The 26,614-nt window shown below is 31.6% G+C and overlaps 1 protein-coding gene across 2 annotated transcripts; it reads right to left on the bottom strand.

Moving 5' to 3' along the window:
- Window positions 9,330-23,714, bottom strand: LOC109354786 (regulation of nuclear pre-mRNA domain-containing protein 1B-like). 2 transcript variants are annotated; one of them, XM_019597509.1, is made up of 8 exons: window positions 23,603-23,714; window positions 22,287-22,405; window positions 21,130-21,374; window positions 16,468-16,629; window positions 16,197-16,353; window positions 11,647-11,786; window positions 11,535-11,570; window positions 9,330-10,476 (listed from the first exon to the last, which is right to left on the bottom strand). In XM_019597509.1, the coding sequence occupies exons 2-8, from the start codon at window positions 22,363-22,365 to the stop codon at window positions 9,652-9,654; spliced, it is 1,644 nt and encodes a 547-aa protein (XP_019453054.1). In that variant the 5' UTR covers window positions 22,366-22,405; window positions 23,603-23,714; the 3' UTR covers window positions 9,330-9,651. The 2 variants fall into 2 exon arrangements, with proteins under 2 accessions (XP_019453054.1, XP_019453055.1); XM_019597510.1 differs by having other exon boundaries at window positions 9,652-10,476; window positions 23,626-23,662.

The raw sequence follows: 26,614 nt of genomic DNA, 5'->3' as shown, positions 1-26,614 counted from the left end.
AATATATAAATAAATAAACCATGATTAGGAAAATAAGAATTAATAATTGAGATCTAAGGTCTCAAACAAAAAAAGTAGGGACCTAAGTTATTTTTTTAGAGCTTTAGCTTTTATCTACATTGATACATTTTTGGACTACATGATCATGCATACCAACTACACTATATTGCTAATAAAATTACCATATCCTAGTATCCTACATAATTATAGCTTAGCATGTCTTTAACTAAAGTCTACTATTTGATGGTTAGAGGCTGAGAAATGTTACATAATAGGACTTTACTTTAACAAAGAAAAACACAATGCTGATGAAAGCAGAATTTCATTTTAGCTAAGTAGCTATGCATAGGACAAGCCTTCTATTAGTAGGGGAAGATTTAATAAATTTCAATTATAGTAAAGTGGTACCACCTTAGTTTTTGCCAGTGAAAAAACCACCTCTTTTGGACTAAAATTTCTGTTGTTTCAATTATAATGTAGTATTGGTAGTTTCTGTGACCACACAACCATGTATACTACTATTATACAAATGTAGACCACACATTTTCTTCATAAAAGTACAATGTATAAATCTAATGGTACAATAACAACCACAAACTCAAATCATTTATTCTCTAATATGTAGTGGTAATCATTCAATATTTCCGGGACAAGAATTGGCTAAATCTCATCAAGAATGCTATAAGTACAAACACATTGATATTAGATAAAGCATTGTCCCAATTAATGGATTCCGAACAAGCTGTTGGGAAAGATGAAACATCTATATGTACAACGTTGTATAGAAATATGACTGTGGTTACAAATGTGAAAGTATTTGTTATCTAAATCATCAAATCAAAGTGCGGATGAGTTCATATTTGATATTGGTTGTTCTCACTACATAACACCAAACATATAATGATTCACCACATACAAGGCAAATAATTTTGGTTTCGTATATCTATAAAATAATAAATAAATCATGTTTAATCGTTGGCATAATAGAAATTAGAACTATGATGGATGACAATGTTATATGAGGTTAGGCACATGACATACTCGAAGAAACTTTTAATTTCTTTGGGGTATTACAACCCAAAGGATTCAACTATAGAGCAAATGGAGATAATAATATTCTATGAGTATGCAAAGGTACTCTCGCTGTAAGAGTACAACAGAGAACATTTACATGTTGTTATGGAGTATAGTTGTAGGTGGAGTTGTTGAAGTGGCTGAAAAGATTTCAATAAAATCATACCAAGATGCTACTAGATTATGACACATACATTTGAGTCATATCAATGTGTGTGGCATGACAAAACTATGCAAGAGAACACTATTAAATAGAGTCAACATATGCAAAGTTGATTTATGTAAGTATGGTGTGCTTAGGAAACATACACGAGATAGTTTTAAGGTTGACCAACGCAGAACTCAAGGCATTCTAGACTATGTCCACAGTGATGTTTGAGGACTCACTCAGGAACGATCTCTAGGAGACTCTCGGTATTTGATGATCTTCGTTGATGACTTTTGTCACAAGGGTTAAATATATTTTTGAAGCATAAGTCATAAGTATTTTCCATATTCAAAGTTTTTAAGGTAGAGATAGAGAACCAAACTAGTTTAATATTTAAGTACTTGAGCATAGACAATAGTATGAAGTACAAAGACTCGCATTTTATAAAATTTTGTGAGGGACATGGCTTTTAGGAGCATTTTTCAGTAGAAAAGAATCATCAACATAACGATGTTGCAGAGATGATCAATATGACTCTTAAAGCTAAGGATAGATGCATCGGACTCGATGTTGAACTTTCCAAATGTTTTTTAGCCGAGGCACATAGCATTGCACCTTATGTTATCAATAGATTGCCACAAGTTTCATTGGATGGTAAGGTTATAAGGAAGTATGGAAGGTAACTCAGTCAAATACAATATATACACATATTTGGTTGTCCTACTTATGTAAATGTAGTTAGTGATGAACAATCTAAAATTGATCTTAACAAACATGTGTATCTTTTTAGGATATATCAAAGGTGTAAATGAGTTCAATTTCTAGGATCCAGTTTCCAGAAAAGTGGTGTTAATCATAGATGTAGTGTCTAATGAAGATTTCATGTTGAAACAACCATTTTTGATAGAGGTGCACAGATCAAATAGATTTTGGGATTAAATATGATTCTAATAAGCAATTAAGTGATTCAAGTGAAGAAAGATAGAGGATCATGCACTAATTCAAAATATGATGATTCTCATACATAGAACTCAGGTGTGCAGAAGTATATACTTCTTATAGACAATGATAAATATCCTATCAAACCTCTAGAGATATATGATTTTAAAGATATGGTTTCAATTGTTCTTCATATCAGTCTACAAGATCCATGGAATATCAAAAGACTATAAACAACGAGGATAAAAACAATGGATGAGTTCCCAAAAAAGCGTGTAGTTGGACTTTAAGAGCAATAATATCATAGAGTGCACAATATCACTCTATGAGTATAATTAAGTGAGCACCTCAAAAAACATTAGTTTAAAACTGAATAAAGAATACCTTAATTATAGGTAAAGAAAATACCAACAATATCATAGAAGGCACATTGTTTTTCTAGTATAAAGAGAAGGAGGACATATAGAATGAGATATGCATGGAGCCATGGAGAGATTTGAAGGAGAAGAGTATTAAACACATAAAACATGATTCCATAGCTTTCATTCTTGGGTAGAGTACATAAAACTCAAAATCTAGAATTGACAAATAATCATCAATTATCTAAATAAATATAGATAAATATAATGCATGATGAATCAAACAATTATATCATATAGCTATACAAATTCAAAAGCTAATAAGTTATCAAACCTTTCAAATTTGCACCATTACCTTATACTAGACAAACAGAGCAAGGTAAAGTGAATTCCAAGTGCTAATGATGGCAGAAGTTAAAAACTTGATTGCTCTTGTTGTGAACACTCAATAATCATACACAAATATAAAATTCTTAAATAATTTTTTTTCAATCATGAATATAAATGGTTAATGTGAAAATTTATACACACACATTGGTCAATCCATACTATCTGGAACTACACACATCCACCATTCCCCTTCTTTCTAATATATATATATATATATATATATATATATATATATTATAGAGAAGGGGAATGGTGGATGTGTGTAGTTCCAGATAGTATGGATTGACCAATGTGTGTGTATAAATTTTCACATTAACCATTTATATTCATGATTGAAAAAAAATTATTTAAGAATTTTATATTTGTGTATGATTAGTATTTATGTGATTAATGTATCATTTATCATTTATATATATTAATTTGATGTAAAAATCAATGATAATCAATACTCAATAATTGATGATTATGTAAAGATTATTGTGAATGCATAGACTATTTCATCTTAATACTACTAATGAATAGAATTATGATTAGAAACTATATTTTTTTTATATTAATATTGAACTAAAAGAACTTCAATAGAATAATGATAAGCTATAATATTAATAATTATAATGAATAGAATGGGTAGCCAGTTGAAATTTTTTATCTTTGCATATTTTATCCCAATAATAACTGATATTTTCATCCTTCAGTACATGACTTAGAAATTAAAATTTAAATAAATAAATGATTAATAAAATACATAGATTGTTTTTTTAACCTACCAACTAATTATGAGTTCTTTCTATAAAGCTGATCCTGATATATGAAACTCATATGCTAACTATTATTTAGTAAATTTTCTAATATTTGAAATTTGTCTCTTGATAAATATGAAACTTATCAATTTTATTTTTGAGATTTTTATCTCTTAGGAGAGTTTGTTTGAGTTTCTAATAATATATTTTCGGGAATAATAGTTAGGAATAATATATGTATGTGTTTGTTTCAAGTTGAAAAAAAGTATTTCTTAGTATAAAATTTTCTCCTAAGAAAATATTTTCTCATATTTCAATGTTGTTTTATTCACATGGAATAGGTTGAGAATGTTTCATTCTCATATCTAAAACTTATATTGTTCCATTTGTACTCATGTTTCATGTTAACTTCCCACTTCCCCCTAAGAGATATTTCTTACCAATACACTATCTTGCATTTTCTCCTTCTTTCACATCACTTCAAGAGATATTTTTTATTTTTATTTATATTAATAATGCTATCTCTTTTCAAAATTATATTCTTGAATTTCCAGAAATGTTGTATTCATTTTTTAATCCAATGATTCTTCCTCCACTTGAGGTTACTTGAAGTTAAAAAAACATTTTCTATATAAAACTAGCCGTATAATATACTTCTGCATTCATACCGGTTGCTCCCTATTATTTCTATTGAAATCAAATTAGTATAGTACAAAGACGTAAAATAAAATATAACTTCAATCGAATAAATAATTTGAAATGATAAAATTTAACCATGAAAAATTAAATATTGAGAAATTGTGAGAAATGTAGACAAAATATTAACTTGTGACAAAAAAGTAAAATAAGTGACTTAATGGAAGAAAAAATATTAGAAAAGTCTTACCCATAAAAATGTTGAAAGATGTTTGAGTCTGAGATTTGATAAAATTGTAGACAGAAATATGATAATATAAGAGATGAAATATGATAATATAAGAGATGAAATATGAAGAAAGAAAAAAAAAGAGGAAAAAATATGTGAATAAAAGAGGGAAGATAGAAAGAAAGCATAAAAGTTTTGTAACTACCATATAACCAAAGAAAACAACGAACAAAACAAGTTCCAATAGAATTAATAAAATAGGTCAGTTATTTGATTAAATTTTAAAATAGGAAAGTTAATAAATAAAATAAAGTCATAAGCTTTGTACCAAAAAAAATCAAAGTTGAGTAAAAAAGGAACAAAAAGTAATTACCTCATTTTTTGGTATGTTAATAAAGAGGATCTAAATATATCATTTTTATAAATAAAAAAAAATTAGACAGTAGAATCTTAATCATTATTTATTTAATCATTAATTTCAAATTTTATCATGTTTTAATTTTCATCCTTATTTTCCTATTGAATATTTTTACATTAAAAATAACTAATAATATAAAATTTCTTATACTACTAGCATATTATATATATATATATATATATATATATATAACTAACGAGTATTGCTTCAAGTGATACATATTTAATTCTCTTTAAATAAGATCTTGAGTTCGAGTCTTGTGGATGGAACAAATATCCGGTGGGACAGTTAACCTCACATACTTGTGGATGTTCCCTGACAGACATGATTACCTCTAATGCGATGATAACTATGGGAAACCAAATAAATATAATACTATATGCATGTAAATTAAAAATCTAATAGTTCAGATTTACTGACTAATTAAATAACGTGAATATTAGATTTTCTTGGTTTTTCTTTTAATTTACTATGGGAAGAAGTAAATCCTCACCCTAAAATTAATATCTCAAACATATGTACAACAACTATTATATCTACAATTAGCATATAAGAAAGATACATGTATGTCTAATTTTTATGACAATAATTATGAAATAATTATGTAAATGGATAACTATAAATTCAAAAATATTAAATTAATTGTGAGTAATTTATGTAATTGTGTGTTTATTTTCTACAATCTTATATGTTACTTACATAATTAACAAGAGAAAAAATTATAAAACATAATTTACTGTTTAAACATATTTTAAATTGAATATTTTAACATTATGATGTAAAATTATTTTAATAAGAATTGTTCAAACAACATAATATTATATTACACATATCACTTGACAATATCACATGCATCACTACTTAACAATGTAACATCATTGTTTAAACAACATATAAATCATATTTATGAATTAACAATATAATATTATGAATTAACAATATATATACATATATATATATATATATATTTAGGAATGAATAACGAGTCTGGTTACTTGTGAGTCTGGGTACTTTATTGTCCAGACTCAGACTCATTGAACAATGGGTCTTGAAATCTCCGGTCCCAATTACCTACGGGTTCAAAATATGGACCCAGACTTGACCCATTGCGTATATTTTTGCAGGTACCTACGAGTACGGGTACCCATTTTCATCCTTACGGGTAATGCATTACCAGCTTCATTTTTGGACTAAAATCAATGTTTATACCCACTCGGTCTGCTACATGTGGGTCATTGACTACTCAGCGGATCTGCGGTACCCACAATTCAAAAATAATAAAAATAATTGTCAGAAATTTACATAATTGTATGTTTGTTTCCTGAAATCTTATACGTTACTTAGAGAATCAACAAGAGGAAAAAAATATAAAATATAATTTAAAGTTTTAAAGAGAATTTAATTGACTATTAAACATATATCATTTTATCAAACAAACATAAAAAAAATAAAGTCACTACTTCATCATTACGATATAAAATTGATTTAGTAATAATTGTTTGATTAACATAAGATTAGATTATGCATATGAATTAACAACATAACATCATACTTCTTAACACTATAGCATTATTGTTTAACAACTTAACAATCACATTTATGAATTAATTGATATTACGATTATGAATTAACAATGTAAAATTAAAATTATGTTTAACATGGTATTGTAGTTGCTATATATATACACACGAAGAAATAACGGGTTTGGATACCTCATTATCCGGACTCAGATCTATCCGATAGCGGTTCTCAAAATCTCATAATTCAATTACCCACTGATCCAAAATACAGACTCAGACCCAACTCATTACAGGTATTATTTGTAAGTACTCGAAGGTCTGAGTACTCATTATCATCCCTATATTATATTGTCCTCTGAGAAAATTAAAGCACTTGTATGAAATGAGTAACTCAATAAACTATAATGAAAAATTCAGAAAAAATCAAGGAATAATGTAGTGTTAAGAATAATAAATTATGTATAATAGAGTAAATGAATGATTAAAAGTAAATAATATATTATGTAGTAAATTAAACTAATACATGCATAAGCAATAATTTAAATTATGTGTAATGACGCCATAAACTTAATAATATGAAGTAATATAACATAATAATCAACATAAGGATATGATTAAACAACAACGATAATGAAATTATAGGAAGAAAAAAATTGATCATGGTAATTGATTAGAAAATGATGAGTGAAGGATTAGACAAACAAATTCATGAAATATATTAATGTGTTATATAGGAATTTCTTCAATTTAAAAATTAAATAAATTTAAAACTATTTGTTTTTAAAAATGTGAATCAATTAGGTAAAATATATCAATAAAATATCAATGGAACTTTATGATCCACTAGGGAAAACTGAAATTTAAAGAAAAGAAATCTTGTAGAGTGTTGCTTAGTTAGTAAGAGAAGCAACTAAACCCACTACACAATTTACTAAAAGGATCTAAGACATGTCAAATTTTAAAGTGTACATTTTATATATATATATATATATATATATATATATATATATATATAGTAGATATTTATTAGATAAGTAATTAAATACCATTTTTTTAGTATTTTCTCAACTATAAAAACCAAATGATGAATAGAATAATATTTTTAAAATATGGGTGTTTTGGTAATTATACAATTTATATTCATGAATATACAAAATAAATAAACATAGTTTCAAATGATTTCATTGAGTGTCAACAAAGATTTCCAAGAAATATAATATCAATCAAACATATATTTTAAGAGATGTAATTCACTTATTATTTTATCCATCAACTCTAGGAAAATTTAATTATTTGAATTATTGAGTCAATCTAAATCATTAAATTTCCTAGACTTAATGCCTCATATTTGGATTAAGCTTAAAAAATTTACTTTTAAAGTAAGTGAATTCTCTCTCATATTTTAATATACATCATAATGATATTCTTGATAATAACTAATTTATTTTTCTTTCTACATAATAGTATATTTAATGAGATAACTAATTTATTTTTATTCATTAATTCACTTTGTAAGGAATAAAAACGTTAATTTATTTAAAAGGTGTGTATTTAAAATTGAACATTCAAAAATAAAAATTGAAATATAAATTTAATAATCTTTCATACAATATTAGTTACCAATAATACATAAATATTATTCAAGAATATAATAAATAATCTAATTATTTGAAGATCTTAGAAAAAAGTATTTCTTCAGTACCACATGATTTTGATTTCATCTTTTTTTAATATTAATAACATATTGGACGTCTATAAAACTTGGCTTAGATCAGTCAGTCTGATCCGTTTAACCATGAATCAGACATCTGGTCGGACTGAACTTCTCATCTAATTGGTATTGTATCAAAATTGGAATGATTCAATTTGATTATGTTAATTTAAGTCTAAAATAGGCGACTCTGATAGTTGAACCGATTGGATCGACTGAATCATTCAAAAAATATTTTTAAAAACAATGAAAAGCTATGTCGTTTTGAAATGAAAATAAATCAAATAATTTTAACTTATTTGTAGTTATATTTGTCATTTGTTAAATTATGTTATAGAAAAACTTTTGTTGTTTAATTAAAGTATAATACATGTTATTGATGATGTTTTCAACTTAATTGTGACATTTTATAGTACATAATGAAATATTATTTGTTGATTGTTTAATTAGGTATCCTAATATTTTTAATTTTGGAATATATATAGTTATTAAATAATGTTATTTAATATTATGAATTTGTGAAAAAATTTAATATAAACTGAGTCAATCAATGCAACCTTTAACCACTGCTTCAACAGTGACTCATTGACTCAGTGCTCTGACTGAGTCATTGACCAGTCCAAGTTTAATGACACCACGTCTAACTATATGCCTAATTATTTTCTTAAATTAATACTAATTCTAGTATTCAATTTATTTTATTAAAAAATAAAGTCACAAGTCCACAACTATACCTTAATCATATTAAGTGAGTTTGCCAACATACATCAAATGACATCATAATATTTTATCATAAATCATGTTTATCAACAAAATATCTATCTATAAGTATTTACTAATTATTTCACCTATTGATTTTCTTGACATTTAGTACTTCTTGAAATTAGATTAACATTTATTTGATTTACTTTCCTTATTGAGCTTCCAAACTATCTATGTTAATATAAAAGCTATCCAACTTTATCTCTAATACATTCATTTTTAATCTTATCTCATCTAGTGTGTCCACTCATTCAACGTAACATTCTCATATCTTCTAGATAAAGTTTATTCTCTTGTTACATTTTCCTATCCAACATTTCATAACCTTCGGGTCTTGGAGTTGTACAGTAAAATTTTATCTTGCACATTCAATCACACATATGACACCTGATTCACAATGTAATTTCATTAACACATAATGACAGAGGAGGTCCACATGCATGATATACCATAAAAAGGAACAAGGGCATTCACTGTTTAAGAACAATAAGTGAGGGCCCTATAAGGTTCTTTCTCCTGGTCAAGTAGAATAGAGTATTGGCTAATGATGTCAAAAGCTACAACTCAGAACTAAAGTATGACTAAAGGGGGAAGGGATGGGGTGTAATTCTACTAATTTACATTATTATACAACCTCCAAGAAAATCCTCAGCATACACCAATTTCAAAAAGGAACTTATCACAAAGACTGCAGCAATATTAGCTGATGGTTCCTTAAAGATGCTCTACTGCCTAGGCACTGGCGCTGGTGGTGTCGATGGATGACTTTGCCCATAAAACCCTATGCCTGGTGGCCTGTAAAACCCTCCAGTCGATGACGGCTGTTGCTGTTGCTGCTGCTGTTGCTGACCATGTGAATGCTGTGGCTGAGTGCTGGGTCTCGAGAACCCTATTGCCACATGTGGAGGCAACGGAGGTGGAGGTGGAGGTGGAAGGTTACTCGATCCATATCCATAAGGAATTCCCCCAACCATAAAACCAGTAGATTGGGCATATTGATTTGCGGATGGATTCACCGGCGAGGGTCCTGAAGCAAATGCAGCTTGTAATTGATTGAGTGGTGACATGGGTTGCATGCTGGTTGATGGTAGAGGTGGCACATTTGCAACAGACGGCTGTTGTGAAGAGGCAAAGAAAGTGCTCCCTGTATCAGAACCATTAAAATCCGAAGCAGGCATTGGTTTTTCAAGTCTGGGTCTTTTCTCTGGGTTGAAATCAGGGAACCCTGAAGTAAATCCAGTAGAATTTAAGCTACCACTCATGGATGCAGCTTCTTCGGCAACGAGGGAAGATAGAATAGAGGTAAGCATGAGAGCAGAGGATGTAGAGGCAGCAAGCTTAGCAGCAACAGCAGCAGCGGCTGCCTTCTTATCATCTTCAGCAGTTTGGAGAGGAGCAAATGATAGTGAAGGTTGGATAAAAGAAGGCTGAGGAGGAGTGCCGTTTAGCTGGACTGATGGAAGATTTCGTTCCAAAACCTTTGTGGCTTCTGGTGCTTGGCTAAGCCTCTTCTTGATAGCGGCGGCTTGCTCCATCTGGTCTCGTGCAGCCTGCACAATAGTAAAGAGGACAACATTAAAGGGGAATCATTTTCACTATTAGTTGGCAAATATTCAAGATCTGGGGATTTCCCTAATTTATTGTGTTTAAAGGCCTTGTAGAGAAAATCTAAACTGCTTATCTGAGGTAAAGAAGTAGCTAGCCATTACTTTTCACATGGTTTGCTCATAAACCTTGAAACAGTTTCTAGAAAATTATTTTGTACTAAAATGCACCTCTATTGCTGCTCTCTTGGAAAGAAGTCGTGTGGTGTCACTTTGTGATACAAACCTCTGGGTCACATCACTTTGGGCCATATGTTGGGTTCTTTCAATACATTGGGCTAAGCGGTGCATGAAGCTCTCACCTAGTGGCTCGGGAGCAGTCTTACCCCATATATGGAGAGATATTGTTTCCAGAAATTGAACCAAAAAAGCAAGCAACCATACTGTTGAGGCTGACCCTCCGGTTAATTATGAAATAAAATCATTTAATAATCTGAAGTACCAGACAAAATATAAAATGCAATGACAAAGTCTCAGTCTTAATGGATGTAAATGTAGGCAAAAAAATCTATAAGCAGCAAAGACTAGAACTAGCAGAAGAAGGAATTGAGGAAGGAAAAGCATGAGGGACCAGAGAAGGACAAAATGGGTGGAAGAAAAGACTTGGGGCAGTGACATATTTTACATGCTAAACCTAGATAAATTTTTTATGTAAACACCATGTGTTCCTCCTCTAAAAATATATTCTTAACAACTGTATTACTATTGAATATTTTTTATATGCTACTTGATAATACAAAATTATTTGACTTTGTCAATGTTATATCTTCAATTCTTCATCCCCTATTAAAATATTACATCTTAATGTCATACTGATATATAATATGGACTTTGTAATTTTTAGATATGAAACTTTATAAACAAATGAAAAAAGAATGATAAGAAAAATGTGGACTTTAAATGAATCATAGTAAGGGGTGTCATCTACATCATGATTCATGGAAAATGAAATCTATAAAACAGAGAAGAGTCGAACTCAAAGTAAGAGAGGTAGAGATTCTTACTAGCAACTGGTTGCGAACAAGCTCTTGCCTTGCTTCCTGAAAAACTTGAAATTAGCAAGAAGCCATCAATCGCGTCTTTTTAATAGAAGCATGTTTATAAAAATAACTCTACCTGTTCTTGCAGTGCGTCTTTAAGCTGGGAAAGCAAAGTAGTCCTTGCAGCCTCACCATTTTCAAGTTGCATCATATATCGTGTAAGCTCATTTTCTTGCTCTTCCAAGTCATTTACCAACGTGGATCCCAGCTGATTTCCTGATGTGAAATCCAATCAATATTCAATATCAGTACAAGCAACGGCATGTATAAGTTAAGCTCTTGAAATATAAATCAGGTCATAATTAATTGCAGCAATGACAGTTTTGTTAGGGTCATAATAAAATAATGTTGCTGAATTATAAATTTTGAGCGGGGATTGTACAAGTTGAACTACCCATGTATGCAACTAAAGTACTTATATTTTTATATATGCACAAAGGAAGCCTGTCAGTAATAAAGTGTGCATCGTATTACACCACCTCTCTCTCCTTACTTTCTATTGGTTCTCTCTCTTCACTCTTTTTCTACAATGTATCAAGAACTAAGTTCAAACATAGATCAAAACATTGTGCTTTATACTACATAAGTACATAGCAGCACAGTGGCTACCCTAAAAAATGCTACAGCGCATAGTGGGATGGCCACTACTTAAAAAATAGCAAATATCATAAAAAACTACATATATGATTGTGTATTATGCATTACAAAACCATATAAGTTTGTCCTACTGAGATTTGGAAAGGGCTAGGAGAGCAAGGTAGTAGTTGGCTCGCAAAACTGTTTAATTAGATTGAGTTCTAAAATTTTGTGGACAGGAGAGCCACCCATGGTTCCCTCAAAAAACTTAAATTTTATGTTTTAGCCACGTTTTTATATGTGGCTAATAAAACATTGTGTGGTTATCCAATAGCTTGCACTTTTAACTACATTTTTAACGAGGGTGGCAACATAAACAGCCACATTTCCTTATCCACAGTTAATTGTAACTGATGTAAAAAAAAAAAATTCTATAGCCATTAGCTGCACAGAGAATGGCTCCTCGGAAGTTTTACTCAAGATCCGCAACTGCTGCTCTAAGAAAATGTCGAGCGAATGGAGGAAAAGCATTTTAATCTCTATGTATAAGAATAAGGAAAATATACAAAATTGTGCATATTGTAGGGGAATTAAGCTCATGAGCCGTATTATAAGGCCATGGGAGAGGGTAATCAAGCGGAAGCTAAAAGAAGAGACAAGTATTACTGAAGGTGTATGATATGGTGTATAGAAAGATATAGTGAAAAGCCCTATAGATGAAAGGAGTTTGTATTGCCTACACCCGAGCAATCCATATTCCAGAATATGTATGTTGGGTCATGATTAGCATGAGAACACAAAGTGAGATACATATGATTTTCTTATAACTAGGATTGCACCAATGATCAACTTTGAGCCCTTATCTTTTTACTTTGGTCTTGGATTTCTTCCTGAGCATGTCAAAGAGTCGGTGCCATGACGCACGCTTTTTGCAGATGATATTGTACTAGTTGGAGACTCAAAGAGGAAATAAATAGGAAGCTAGAAATGTGGAGACAAACTTTGGAGATGATATTGTACTAGTTGAAAAGTATGACAATTGTTTATTTTTCATGTCTTTCAAAGAATTTGTCTATTTATCCTCTGTTGTTCCACTTTGTTGGGATAATGAGGCAGGATGATTCGTTCCCAAAGAAGAAGAGCAGTACGGCTTGATTGAAACAATACCTAGCACTACTGTCCTAAATCTCAAATTTTGTTTAAGCAGAAATACAATGAAAGAACAAACCATCTTGTTCCAGAAAAATTAGCAACAAAAAAGACCCCATAGTTACATCACTATGAATGAAGTAAAAGAGAACAGAACTTCCTTTATTACTGACTCGAAATGTTACACGCTTGTGTTGGGCAAGTTCACACACGTCACAGAGAAAATAGTCCGCATTTAGACTGTAAATAAAGGAAATAGACTTTCAACAACCAGGAAAGAGAGGTGTCCAAGCCTATGATGAAGAAGCCAAATTCTGTCTTTAGTGGATGGAGTAATAACTTGGTGTATGAGGACGTCAGAATAGTGATCTGAGATGATACCAAGGTGAAACAGGTTCTAGTCTGAGTTTGGCTGAGTAATCAAAGATCAAAGCCCTATGAAACCTGAAATATTTTCTTGGGATTGAGGTTGCTCATTCTAGATAGGGTATTTTTAAATCTCCCAACAAAAAAATATGGTACAAATTTACTGAAAGAAGCAGACAAGACAGCCTGCAAACCAGCAAGCACTTCCACAGACCTAAATATGAAACTTGGAACAGTTGAAGATGATGTTGCCATGGACAGAGAAATGTTTCAACGTCTGGTAAGAATATAAATTTATTTTTGTCATAAATGACCACAGATACTACTATACGGTAAGCATAATCAATCAATTCATGTACAGCCTGAGGCATACTGATGTTTATCACAATAGACCACTGATTGATAGAAGATCAACCCCTGGGTATAGCACCTTCCTTACAGGGAACCTTATGACATGGAAGAGTAAAAATCATAAGGTTACGTTGGGCTTTTTTGCTTAAAGATCATGCTCTAAGATTTGAAGATTAAGTGGGGCGGACCAAGGAGATTCTATTGTTAGAAGAAGTCTGCAGTCAGTATAGCTTATAACTATTTCTACATGAACATGACAGAACAAAGCACATAGAAGCTGACAAATATTTTATTTAAGAGAGGCTGAAAAGTGGATTGATTTGTACCCCCTATGTAACTACATAGGGTCAACTTGATGATGTACTTATTCAAGGGTTGAGCAATACAGTATTCGACAATATTGTATCCAAGCTAGGAATGGAGAATACCTATTCACCAGCTAGAGGTGGTATGAATATCAATATATACTCAATATAGAAAAGAGTTTCCATTGGTTAAATTGTATTAGGAGTCTTCTTTTAGGAACTAGTTCCTCTGTTATGAAATAGCAAGAATTATTGTCGCATGGAAATTAGCTGAATTATTTCTTGTAAATAGGTATGCATTTATTATCTAGGTATATATAACCAATTGGGTTATCACCTTAAACTTTAATGAAAATTTCCATTTTCTACAAAATCTGAGAATGAGTTGCATGTGTTTACTCAAGTGTCCCCCTCACACCAGAACATACATATCATGTATTAAGCTTGTGACAAATAAAGTCAAACCTGAGACCCTCTTAAGGACTTGGTAAATCTAATAGCTGGTTGTTGGAGTTGACAAAGCTGGAAATGATCTTACCCCGAGAGAACCTTTTCCATGATAAAATGATAGTCATTTTCTATGATTGGTCTTTTCATACCGCAATATTACGGTTGCAGCAACCGCATCACACCGCAATTGCGGTGTGAGACAGAATCACAATGATGTGGCCACATCGGACCGCATTTGGGCCGCATCGGACCATATCAAATCCAAATTTTTTTTTTATCACAAAATAATTCACACCACAGTACGCATTACAACGCCACAATGACCACAATCGCAGTAATCGTGGCCGCAATCGCAACCGCAATTTAAACAATGGTTAGCAGCAATTAGTAGAGCTAGAGCCGCTTGGTTTCACAAATTGATTTCATTTCCTCAACATCTCCCAACTTTAGCAATTGGAGTGATTGCTTTAACTATGAGTTAAAAAGTTACCGTTGCCATTGGCTGAAACTCGGATTCTAACCTGGACCTAGCAACTATGTTGGCCCCTCCGAAGTCTAAACTAGTTTGCTAGATCCATCCATGAAACAACTCATGTGAAAATGAAAATTTGGTACATGTCAGTTGACCTACATATTTTTTTCTTCAAGAAAATGTCATATAAAGGGTAGGATGGGAATTACAAAATATAACATTTATCTTTTCTTATTGTTGCCACAATCAAACTTATTGAAGGGTACATACTTCCCACCTTCACTACCAACAACAACCAATGGGCACCGTAAGACCTCTAATTCTAGTTTTGCACCATTCCCTGTTTCTTAGGATCCTAGAGATATAGAGTGATGAGTTCTATAGGAAAGAGAATTAGAGAGGGAAAATGGAGGAAGAATAAGAAAAATGTTATTTCAGAACTCAGAATACAAGGAAAGAATCTCCTTCCAAGGGCTCCCCCTCCAAGACTCCAAGAGCAAGAACTCGATCCAGTTCCAAAATGAATGAATGGATCCCCTCTGTACAGTTTCTGACAAATTTAACTAAGTCTACCGATTAACCACCTATCTACTGACTCAGTTACAGGTTCCACTAACCAACCCTCTACTTAATTATGTTACAACTAGGCATCTTCATTCCTAAGGGAATAAATCTTCCGGATTCTATTTACATTCTGCTGGGACCTAAGACCTTGAAACTATATCTGACTTCTAAATGATCACCAACAAGCATGATCTAACCTAACTATGTCATTTACCATAGCCTAATATTTTAAATATTAATGTTAGTATTTAATTATGATAGACATCCCTCTGATGTATAAGACCAGTGCCAAATGGCCATACAGAAGTTAGAATAAATTAAAAAATAAAGTTTCATCATCAAGTAATTTATGCTTAAGTGGAAAACATCAAGTCCAACTTGTAGTTCTCTTACCTTGAGCCAATGTATTTTCAACATCTTCTACAAGTTTACACACTTGACGTACAGCATCATTACACTTGTTTAAGGCAGCTTCCTCATTAAGATGATCATCAAGAACAGAGTGCAATGCTGTTAGTATTTTTTCAGGTAAACACCCAACAGCGAGTTTCTGCAATGAAGACAACCATGAAACGACATACCTCAAGATCAAACAAATCAAAGCAAAACTTAATATAATAGTCTACAAATTGAAGATTGGACAGTGCTGCATCAACTTGCTTACAATTCTCACTGAGTGGGCATCCCTCTTCACTATCTTGATAGAATTTGAACTCTTCACATTGCTTGACAAGGATGCAACTGGAAGGGGGCTCTTACCCATCATTTCATCCTTAAGACCTTGACCCCGTGAACCAAAAACCTTCCTCTCATCCCATATATCAACCTAAACATAAGAGAGAAGGAAAATGGTCAGGTGCATGTGTATGTAACATTTTTATAAAAGAATATAAAGATGAAAAGAAAATTACAAAGAGGGGGGGGGGGGCATCTGTTAGTGAAACCCCAAAAAAGATGTGAGTTTGTGCGAATTGATTAAGAACAATGGTATACAAAAAGGCACATAAGATAGAAGGGAAAGTAACATATTGCACGCACACAGACATCTATAGCTATTAGTAACTGAAACCCACACACACTTTATGGTCAATTCATAATCACAATAATAAATTATATGCAAAGGCATGCCAACCATTGTGGTTTGTTGACAACAAAGATATAATGTCTTGGTGGATGGAAGTAAGGATCAGAACCCTAAAAATTATTGAGATAGATGCTCTGCTATTATCTCCGCCATAATTGAGACATCAGAAAACATGGGAAAACTCGCAAGAGCTTTTTCTGCAACTGCAGAGGTTTCTAGGTTATTTTTGACACTTAATTGGCTGAAGAAAATGCAATCAAACAACAATGATGACAATGTTGACAAAAATGAGTTGGAGCCAAACATAACTAACAAGACAATTCACTTTCTGTAGTGAGAGTTCTCGGGTTATTATGCATAACAACAATGTCGGTTCCATTTTCAAATTAGATAAAGGCTTGCTTCTACGCTTTTAACGGACAGAATATAAACAGCACAAATAGCCATGTGGACACTGAGGAATGAGGATGATGAAAAGCTCGGACCAAATAATGACCCAGTCAGAAGCCCTCAACAGTCAGACTGTAGGTCAAGTGGTCGAACCGGTAAACCAGGATATTTGGGATTTGCCTGTAGGGAATAATACTAGCACAAAAGCCAATCTATAATCTCACTTCTCTCAAATTCTTCTCTCTCTTTCCCTTGCTTATTTGGAACCCTAATAACTTAAGCAACTTTTGGATATGACTAACAAAATTAACGATTCAAAATATCAGTAATATTTGTTCATAGATCTAGGAGTTGATTGACAATAAGAGCTGCTAAGTACTAACCATACAATATCAACAATAGTCAAGCCTTTATCCCACTAGGTGAGGTTAGCTACATGAGTCAAACAATGTCATAATGTTCTATCATAAGTAATATTCATAGACAAAGGATTGATCTGTAAGTCTTTCTTAATCATTTTGCCTATGGTTTTTTTGTCTTACTCTAGGAATTGGACTAGCCTTCATTAGATCTACTCTCCTTACGAGTTATGGGGGCTTCTACTAGTCTCCTTCACATATGTCCAAACCATTTAAGGCATGACTCTACCATATTTTCTACAATAGGAGTTATTCCAACATTCTCCCTAATGCATTCATTTCTAATTCCATTTTGTCTGGTGTGTACCCATCCAGCGCAACATTCTCATCTTTGTTACATGGAATTTATTCTTTTGTTGACATTTTATCGCTTAACATTCAATCTCATATAACATTGTAGGTCTTGTAATCTTGCAGTAAAACTTCCCCTAAAGCTTGAGTTGTACCTTTTTATCACATATAACGCCTAAAGCACTCTACCATATAATCTAACTCGCTTGAATCTTGTGGTTCACGTCTCCGTCAATTTCCCATCATCTTGTAAGATTGACCCAAGATACCTAAATCTAATGACTAGTAGCATGATATGATACTCAATCTTTACCTCTATAGTCGAGTTTGTTCGCCTCTTGCTAAATTACACTCCAGTTTTACTTCGACTTATATGAAATTCATGTGTTTCTTAAGCTTATCTTCATAGTTCTAGCTTTCCATTTAATTCCTCTTTCGAGCCTCCCGTTAAGACAATATTATCCGCAAAAAGCATGAATTGTGTCACTGGTTCCTGAATATGCTCTGTGAGAAAACCCAAGAACAATGTGAACAAGTAGGGGCTTAAAGTTGACCCTTAGTATAGTTCTATGGCAATGGCAATTGGAAAGACTTTGTCCGTGTTCTCATATTGGTCTTGACCCCGTCGTGTGCTAAGTACTAACCATAATGAGATAATTTTATGGCAGAACCCATAAGAGAAAGTAAAGGAATACAACAGTCCCAAATTCAAAAAAGAATACAACAGTCGCAACATCAACTAAAAACATGTGTTTAACAATCATAATTAACTCTCATGTTTTAAACTACTACTTCAAATTACATCCCCATTTCCTTTCTTTTAATTGAGCCAATCGATAGGTATCTTCATGTCTTGGTCGTCCAAAGTGAGAGTCTGAGACTAAAGCAAGTTTACTAATGGACACAGGACCCTGTTCATTATTCTGGTTCATACTTCTTGTGTGGATAGTCACATGGAACTTTAAGCATGTTACAGGAGATTCTATGTCAAGAAAGTGTATTAAAAGCCATAATTACATATCACAAAGCAACGGAAAGGGTAAAATACATGGGATTACGCATGTCATTAAGTTCATTCATAGGATAAGATAGTGAGCATTAATATAATCACACCTCCACACAGATAAAGGGGTAACTCATGACACATTCAACTATTCAAATTTAAGACAATGTATATATAAGTCAGAGCCTCAGCGTAACGGTAAGGTTGCTTGACTTTGATATGGAGGTCTTGAGTTCAAATCCTAGAAATAGTCTCTTCGCTTGCGAGAATAAGGCTGCGTACATGTACCTTTCCCATACCCCATTAGATAGGAGCCTTGTGTATTGGACACCTTTTTTTAGAGAAAACTAAACTTGAGAGAAAGTGAGAGAGAGAGAGGGAAAGTAGAGAAGAGAAATTGTAATTGAATTCTTCCTATTCAATCTTAATCTTTGATACAGGATGACTCTTCAATTTATAGAAGTTGGGTCACTTATTCTAACTAGCTGAATATTGACAGTTTAGCTATTGCTAACTGTTTCAGTTCTACTTCCTAACTACATCACTAACTAACACATATTATCTAATAGACCCCCTTGAAACTAAGGGTGGAAACAGGCCAAGCCGCCTATCAGGGGCCTATTACCTGGCCTATAACAGGCTAGGCCAAGCTAGGCCAGGCCAGGCTTTTTTCACGAACAGGCCAGGCTCAGGCTTTCTAAAAAGCCTATTTAGCTTAACAGGCCAGGCTTTAGGCCACCTAAAAGGCCTATAAAGCCTAACAGGCCGGCCTATTTAGTTATATTATATAAGAATATTGAAATTATACTATTTTAATATAAGCAATATTATTATATATGTGTAATATTAATATAAAAATGTATATCAAAATATAATTTAATTATTAGAATTAAATGGGCCTAACTAAAAATAAGCCTATAAGCCCATTAAAATGTAGACATGGTAGCCTATTTCATGAGCATATAGTATAATAGGCCTTTAAATAGGCTAACAGGCTAGGCCAGGCTTTTAAACAGGCCAGGCCTAGGCTTTGAAATTTTTTTTAAATAGGCTAACAGGCCAGGCCCAGGCTCCTATGTGCTATATAGGTTGGGTCTGTTTAAGGCAAAGTCTGGCCTGGCCTGGCCTGTTTCCACCCTTACTTGAAACTAAGGGTGAATGTTCAAAGAAGAAAGATGAAAAACATAGAGAAACTTTCTGAGAGAAAGAAATCTTGATGTAGGTAATGCCATCGTGAGAACATAAGCTATGTGATAGTCAAATGGAATGTGCTTCACTTGCCAAACCTTGGATTGCATTTTGTCTCTACAAATAATATATTCAATTTAATATGCTTACTTTGTGGAGGAAATCCAGGATTACACATAAATCTAAGAGCTTTCTTGGCTTTTAGAAACGCCAACATTAATTGACTCCAAATGAGATAATTCTTCTCCATTAACTTCATAATCGGAAGAGCAAAGTTAGGAGAAACCGCTTGAATCAGAGCAGTAGAATATGAGTGTGGAGGAGAATCAGAAGCCACATGAGGATTGGAATCAGCACTAACCATGGAGGCGATTGATACCATGTAAAAGTAGAAACGAAGAGAAAGTGAGAGAGACAGACTAGAGAAGAGAAATTGCAATTGAACTCTTTGTATCAATCTTAATCTTTGATACAGAGATGGCACTTCTATTTATAGAAGTTGTCAGTTATTATAACTAACTGCCTATGACAGTTTAGCTACTGCTAACTGTTTCAGTTCTACTTCCTAACTACATCGCTAACGTATTCTCTAATATCCAGGAGTAATTTCCAAAACTAAGAGAATGAGACTTCTGCTTAATATATGCCACACAATTAATCTATACCATTAACAAAATCATAGGAAAAGCTCCAGGAAAAAAGACAATACAGTATAGGGAAATAGGTACTTTAACCTGGAAGTTCATCATTCCTTCATCCATACCAGTTCCTTTTAGCTAATAAAGGGTGATGCCAAAAAAGAAAGAAGACAACAAAAAACCACCCAAACCATGCACCCACAAATCTATAGCATTACAATGTAAGCACGGTAGGAACTATGAACATGTGTTTTATAATGTGCATTGTAATACAATTAATTCACAACTTATAACAAGTGAGAATAGGACTTACAAGTCTGGCTACTACTTTCTTTCCATGTTCATCACTTTCATTGACATGCCTCAAAGCTGCTGGAAGAACTTTCCAGAATTCATTGACAAACTCACTGCCCTTCCGCCTACTATTTTGCAAGATGTCATTAGCCAAGTATAGAAAAGAGACGCGTTGCTCTTTCTGAGAAGAATTGAACAATTTATCCCATGTCTCAACTATTTCTTTTGCTCTCTTCCGATGAGTGATACACAAACGGGATAATGCTGATTGTATGTTTAAGAAAAACATATTGCAATGCACCAATTACACTAAAACAAAATGGGGGAATAATGTGTCAAAAAAAGATCGACAATACTCAATCACGTTACTACTTAAAATAATATTACTTCTGGAAAATTATTCAACTTGTGGGAAAGTTGGGCAAAATCTCTAATACCATTTGCTAACTACAACAATTGACATGCATATATTAATAAATCTGCTATAGAAGGGTGTCATTATACATCTGAAGAGTCAGAATAAGTTTTGAACAGGTTGTTTTGGTGTCTCTATCGGTCTGTACTCGGTTCACTGTGGTTTTAAACAGGAGTACATTTTTAGTACAATAATAAGCTACTATTTCTACATAGGAATGCTTACACAATTGCATAATATTGGATGCAACAAAAATTCTTACATTTTAAAAACAGGGAAAGAATAAAGAGAGTGCAAAGGCTTAAAACTTAAACACTAGCTTTATGGTAAAATCTTTCGAGCTACTTTCATAAGCATCAAGCAAATATGAAGGAACTTGGGCCTATTTTTACATACTAATGCATTAGCATACTAAGAGAAGATACATATATTAGATAATGCAAGTGGCACAGAAAATGTGAATTCATTTTCTAAAAATTAAATGTTGTGATGGCAAGTTGGCAACACATGCACAAAATCAATAAAATATAAAACACAAAATGAAGATATAGATTGCCTTTCTATAGATATGCTTTTCTATGCTCAAGGAAACCATGGCGCAGTGTTGTTGAAACTAAATACAGCGTAGTGAACCAATAGCTCTGTGGAAGGTTTTATTGCCAAAATAGAAGTAGTGGCAGCTTGATAATGCAGAAATAACCAAAGCGAGTATTACCATGGAAAAAATAAAAAGACGGAAATCATGGAATAATGCTGGATACATTCAATGCTTTGTTGTGAATTATTAAGTTTCAACAACTTCTCTGCTAGTATTTGTCCATCGAAGATGTCATTGCCCATATTGCTTTTCACCAAGTTTCATATGTTCCCAGAGATATTCCTGTAATTTACAGGAAATTGATATCGATTAAATAAGGGGCTTGGTGCACAGAAAAAAATAAAAAGGAATAATCAAAATCATACATTTCATCATGAATAAAAGCCAATCGGCTTCGAATATTTTACTATTCACTTACTAAGGAGTTTGATAGATAAGGAAGTTTAACTAGTGAGAAAGGATGAAAAGAACAGATATAAGGAGGAATATTATATCCTCCACCATGGAAAAAGAAAGACCACATCAAAGAACATGAAAAAATAAAGAACGCAGAATAGCCTTATGCATATCTGAAATGGAAACTCATGTTTGTTATTATTATACTTACCACCCCGAAACGGTGATATTGAAATTACATTGACCTCCTTACTGGGGAAGTGAGCATAACTCTTGCAACAAGAGTAATATCTAGTGTAATTAATCCAAACTTCAAGGGAGGTCTATCGATGTAATTTCCCCCAAGCCTAGAGTGCAGTTATAAAAAATGGTTTATTATTCTTCTCATTCTCATAATTCTAGGCTTGATAACAAATAACTGAGCTCGACCAATAAGGCGTTGGTCTAGTGGCGTAAGGTCTCGCTAAATACTTAGAAAGAGCAAAAGGTCAAGGATTTAATTCCTGGGAATGATACTTGTTGGAAGGGATTAGTACCCAAAAAACTAAGCTGGGCACCCAACTGGGTAAACAGGTTAATTAAGTGCTTATTCAATAAGCTTTTTGAAATAACCTAAAAAGAGCATATAGAAAGATTATAAGCTATTCTCATAAGTCCAAATAAGCTATCTATAAGCCTTTTCAAACATACCCTATTGTCTTGACTTATACTACAAAGTATTAACATCAAATAAAGAGGTTAAGTTAACTACACCATTTCACATGCCTACTAACTATATATTCATCTAAAATACGTGTTCATGGAAAATCCCTAATTCATATCCTAAAATTTCAGAATTTTCACTAATAGATACATATCCTCAAACGGTTTAAATGTGTTAATCTATATTTCTATTCTATGATTCTATTTACTTCATACAACATAAAAAGAAGGATAATAAGAAGAAATTTAGTTTGGAAGCTAAATTCGAAATTATAAAAAGTAAATAAATGAGTTTCGGTTTTTCAGATTGAAAATGCAAGATAACAGTGAGAATCAGAATAAGGAACAGTGAGGTATGGTTAGATCGAAAAGAAGAATTACGAGGGTTGAGAAAAGATGCGAACTTCTCTCGACGTCGTCGTTTCGACCGTGCTTGTTCTTCTTCTTCGTCTTCTTGCTTCTCAGTGTGTATGAAAATGAAAACAGAGGAAGAAGAACTATTGGAAAATATTTATTTTTCTTTACCTAGTTTTTTGAAGGAAAAAAAAGTATTAAATATATGCAGTCACACTGTAAAAATGAGTGAAGTAATAATCTAAAAATTGAGTCCTCAGTTACGATGCAATTTTTTTAATTTATTTTATTAAAAAGTAATTTAAAAACAGAATAATTATCGCATGCTCATTAGATTCTTAAAATAATTAAAATATCTAATGTTTAATTTTTAAGATCGAGACTTATTCATACTAGCATGTTGACAAACACTCATGTGTCTGTCAATCCGCTTTTTTATTGTCAAATATATTCTTATTTTTTAGTAATGATCGCACAAAATAGTAAATACTATAACCTGATTAATGATTTTTCTTTAGTATGATGAAATTGAGGAAAAAATTATATTTATATAGCGTTGTTATTGAATATTTAAGTCGTGAGAACACACTTAAGAGATAAACATTAAAAAGATGTTGTAGCTAAAAAATTAAGAAGAAAACACAAATAAGAAAATAATATGGGACATGTAATGGGATATGAACATTAAATTATATGGTTTTTTTTTGTAGAAAACAGAAATTAGGCAAGGGCAAAATAGGGAATTATAAATTACACCATGTGAGTACTTATACCATATTTTAACTTTATAATAAGTATAAATAAATAGTCACACATATTCTCAAAGGAATTAGTATCTTACTCAAAAAAAAATAATATACCTTCATATAGCAAATCAAACATGTTATAATCTTAGTCCAACTCTATATTGTGCTCCCAAAAATTAGAATGTGTGAAAACAAGCCAAGTATAATTGAACATGTGGAGACTATAATGTATAGAGTAATCTATATGTTGATTAAAGAAAATTTTAAATATAGGTTACAAGTATCTCTTAATTTATTTTAATATTTATTAAGTTTTAATATATTTAAATAGGTTAATAAATCTGTTTTTTAAATAGGTTTTTTTAGTACTAACAATTAAATTATATTTTTTTATTCATTTTTATGTTAAAATTTTATATATAATAATATTATTTGCATTAAAATAGAATATTAAGTTAAGTTTTGCAAAAAAAACTGAATCTGATCTATTTACAAAAATGTTTGATTTGACTTATTAATGAGAAAAAGATGTATACGCTAACGATGTAAGAGTTTTTTACACTATCATTGCATTATCCACCATTCATTTTCAATTATTATTGACTCTTCAGAAAAAGTAATCCAAATACATGGTGTATAATGTACTGACTATATAAAAATCTTGTCAATGCATAGATATTATACTCTATTATTATATATCACATAATAAACTCCTTGTAGGTAGTATGACTTGTTTGTACTCCTAGACAAAACTTATTTTTTCAACAAAATTTCACAATCATATTTGTATTTTAAAGATATTGTTGAACATATTTGCACATAACTTATATTTGTACACAATTTATCACATTATATTGTGGTGTCATTAGCTTAGTCCTCTAAAAATCATATGCATAATTTAGTCGAGCAAAAATAGTTATCCATAAATTAGTCACTTGAAGTTTAAATTTTGAAAGATAATCCCTTTATTAACAATCTTAATGTAAAAACTAATCCATTGGTAAATTTAATTTTCGAGAGACTAATATGGTAACAAATTTCTTTGTAGATTAAGTTGACAACAATTTTTAATTTTTAAAATAATAACATGAAGGCAAGTTTAGTTGGGTGACTTAGTTGTCTAATGTGATACTAATACAAGACAAATTACATTTGGGTTAAGTTAATAACACTATGGTTTTTTAATGACCAACTTAACTATCAGAGTAAATTACACTGACACCCCTGAGTTTTAGTGAAATTACATAAACCACCCCTCACTTTTCTACACCTGAACAGACATTCCCTAGTTTTTATACTTTCATTACACTGATACCCCTGCACAAGAAAGTGTAATTTTGTAAACAAAAAATGTAATAAATGTAATTAAGTTAAACAAAACATAATATATTGTGTAGACAAGTCTAAATAATATACAAATCAATGTATCTTTATTATTTTTTGTTACAAAATGCATCAACAATTCTAAAGAAATATTGTTTAAATCGCTTTATAATATAGTGTAAAAAAATAATAAAGGAATATTGACCAATATATTATTTGGACGTGTCTCCACAATATATCATGTTTTGTTTAACTTAATTGCATTTATCACATTTTTTGTTTAAAATATTACACTTATTTCTTATACAGGGGTGATCAATGTAATGAAAGTTTAAAAACTATGGGAGGTTTGTGTAGGTGTAGAAAACTGAGAGGTGATTTATGTAACTTCACTAAAACTCAAAAAGTGTCAGTGTAATTTAGTCTAACTATTAAATTATAAGCCGTCTTAAAATCACACACCACGTGTGTTTGAGTTGTTAAGGAGAAGATTTGTCTTCTAAGATTATGAAAATATGTCATGTGGAAAATAGTTTTACCGCCATATATAGTCTTATACAACTTGAATAGTATTTTCTCTTCATTTTAATTTATTTTAATAAGGTTAAGAGTATATTGTTTTAATACTTGTTATTTATAGAAAAATTGACAAAATACTTTATTATATTGATATTAATTAAAAATAAAATTCATTTTCATCTAAGTAAAATCAAAGTATAAAAAATGTTCACAAACATGATCTAAGTAGTGTAATATTTCACTAGATCCACAAGAAGACTAAAAGCTCAAAAGTTCAATTCTTAAGAGTGATATTTGTTAGGAGAATCAACCATAAACTCCGAAAAGAAATTACTCTCTTATCTAAAAAACCGAAGAGATATTCTTGGTTGTACAAAAAAAAATATAATGAGAAGCACCTAAAATCCTAAATATCACATTCCTTTCACCTACCCACCAACAACCCAATATT

This window comes from Lupinus angustifolius, chromosome LG08 (genome assembly GCF_001865875.1).
Source record: "Lupinus angustifolius cultivar Tanjil chromosome LG08, LupAngTanjil_v1.0, whole genome shotgun sequence".
Taxonomy (NCBI): domain Eukaryota; kingdom Viridiplantae; phylum Streptophyta; class Magnoliopsida; order Fabales; family Fabaceae; genus Lupinus; species Lupinus angustifolius.
This window is presented reverse-complemented; position numbering and strand designations above follow the sequence as displayed.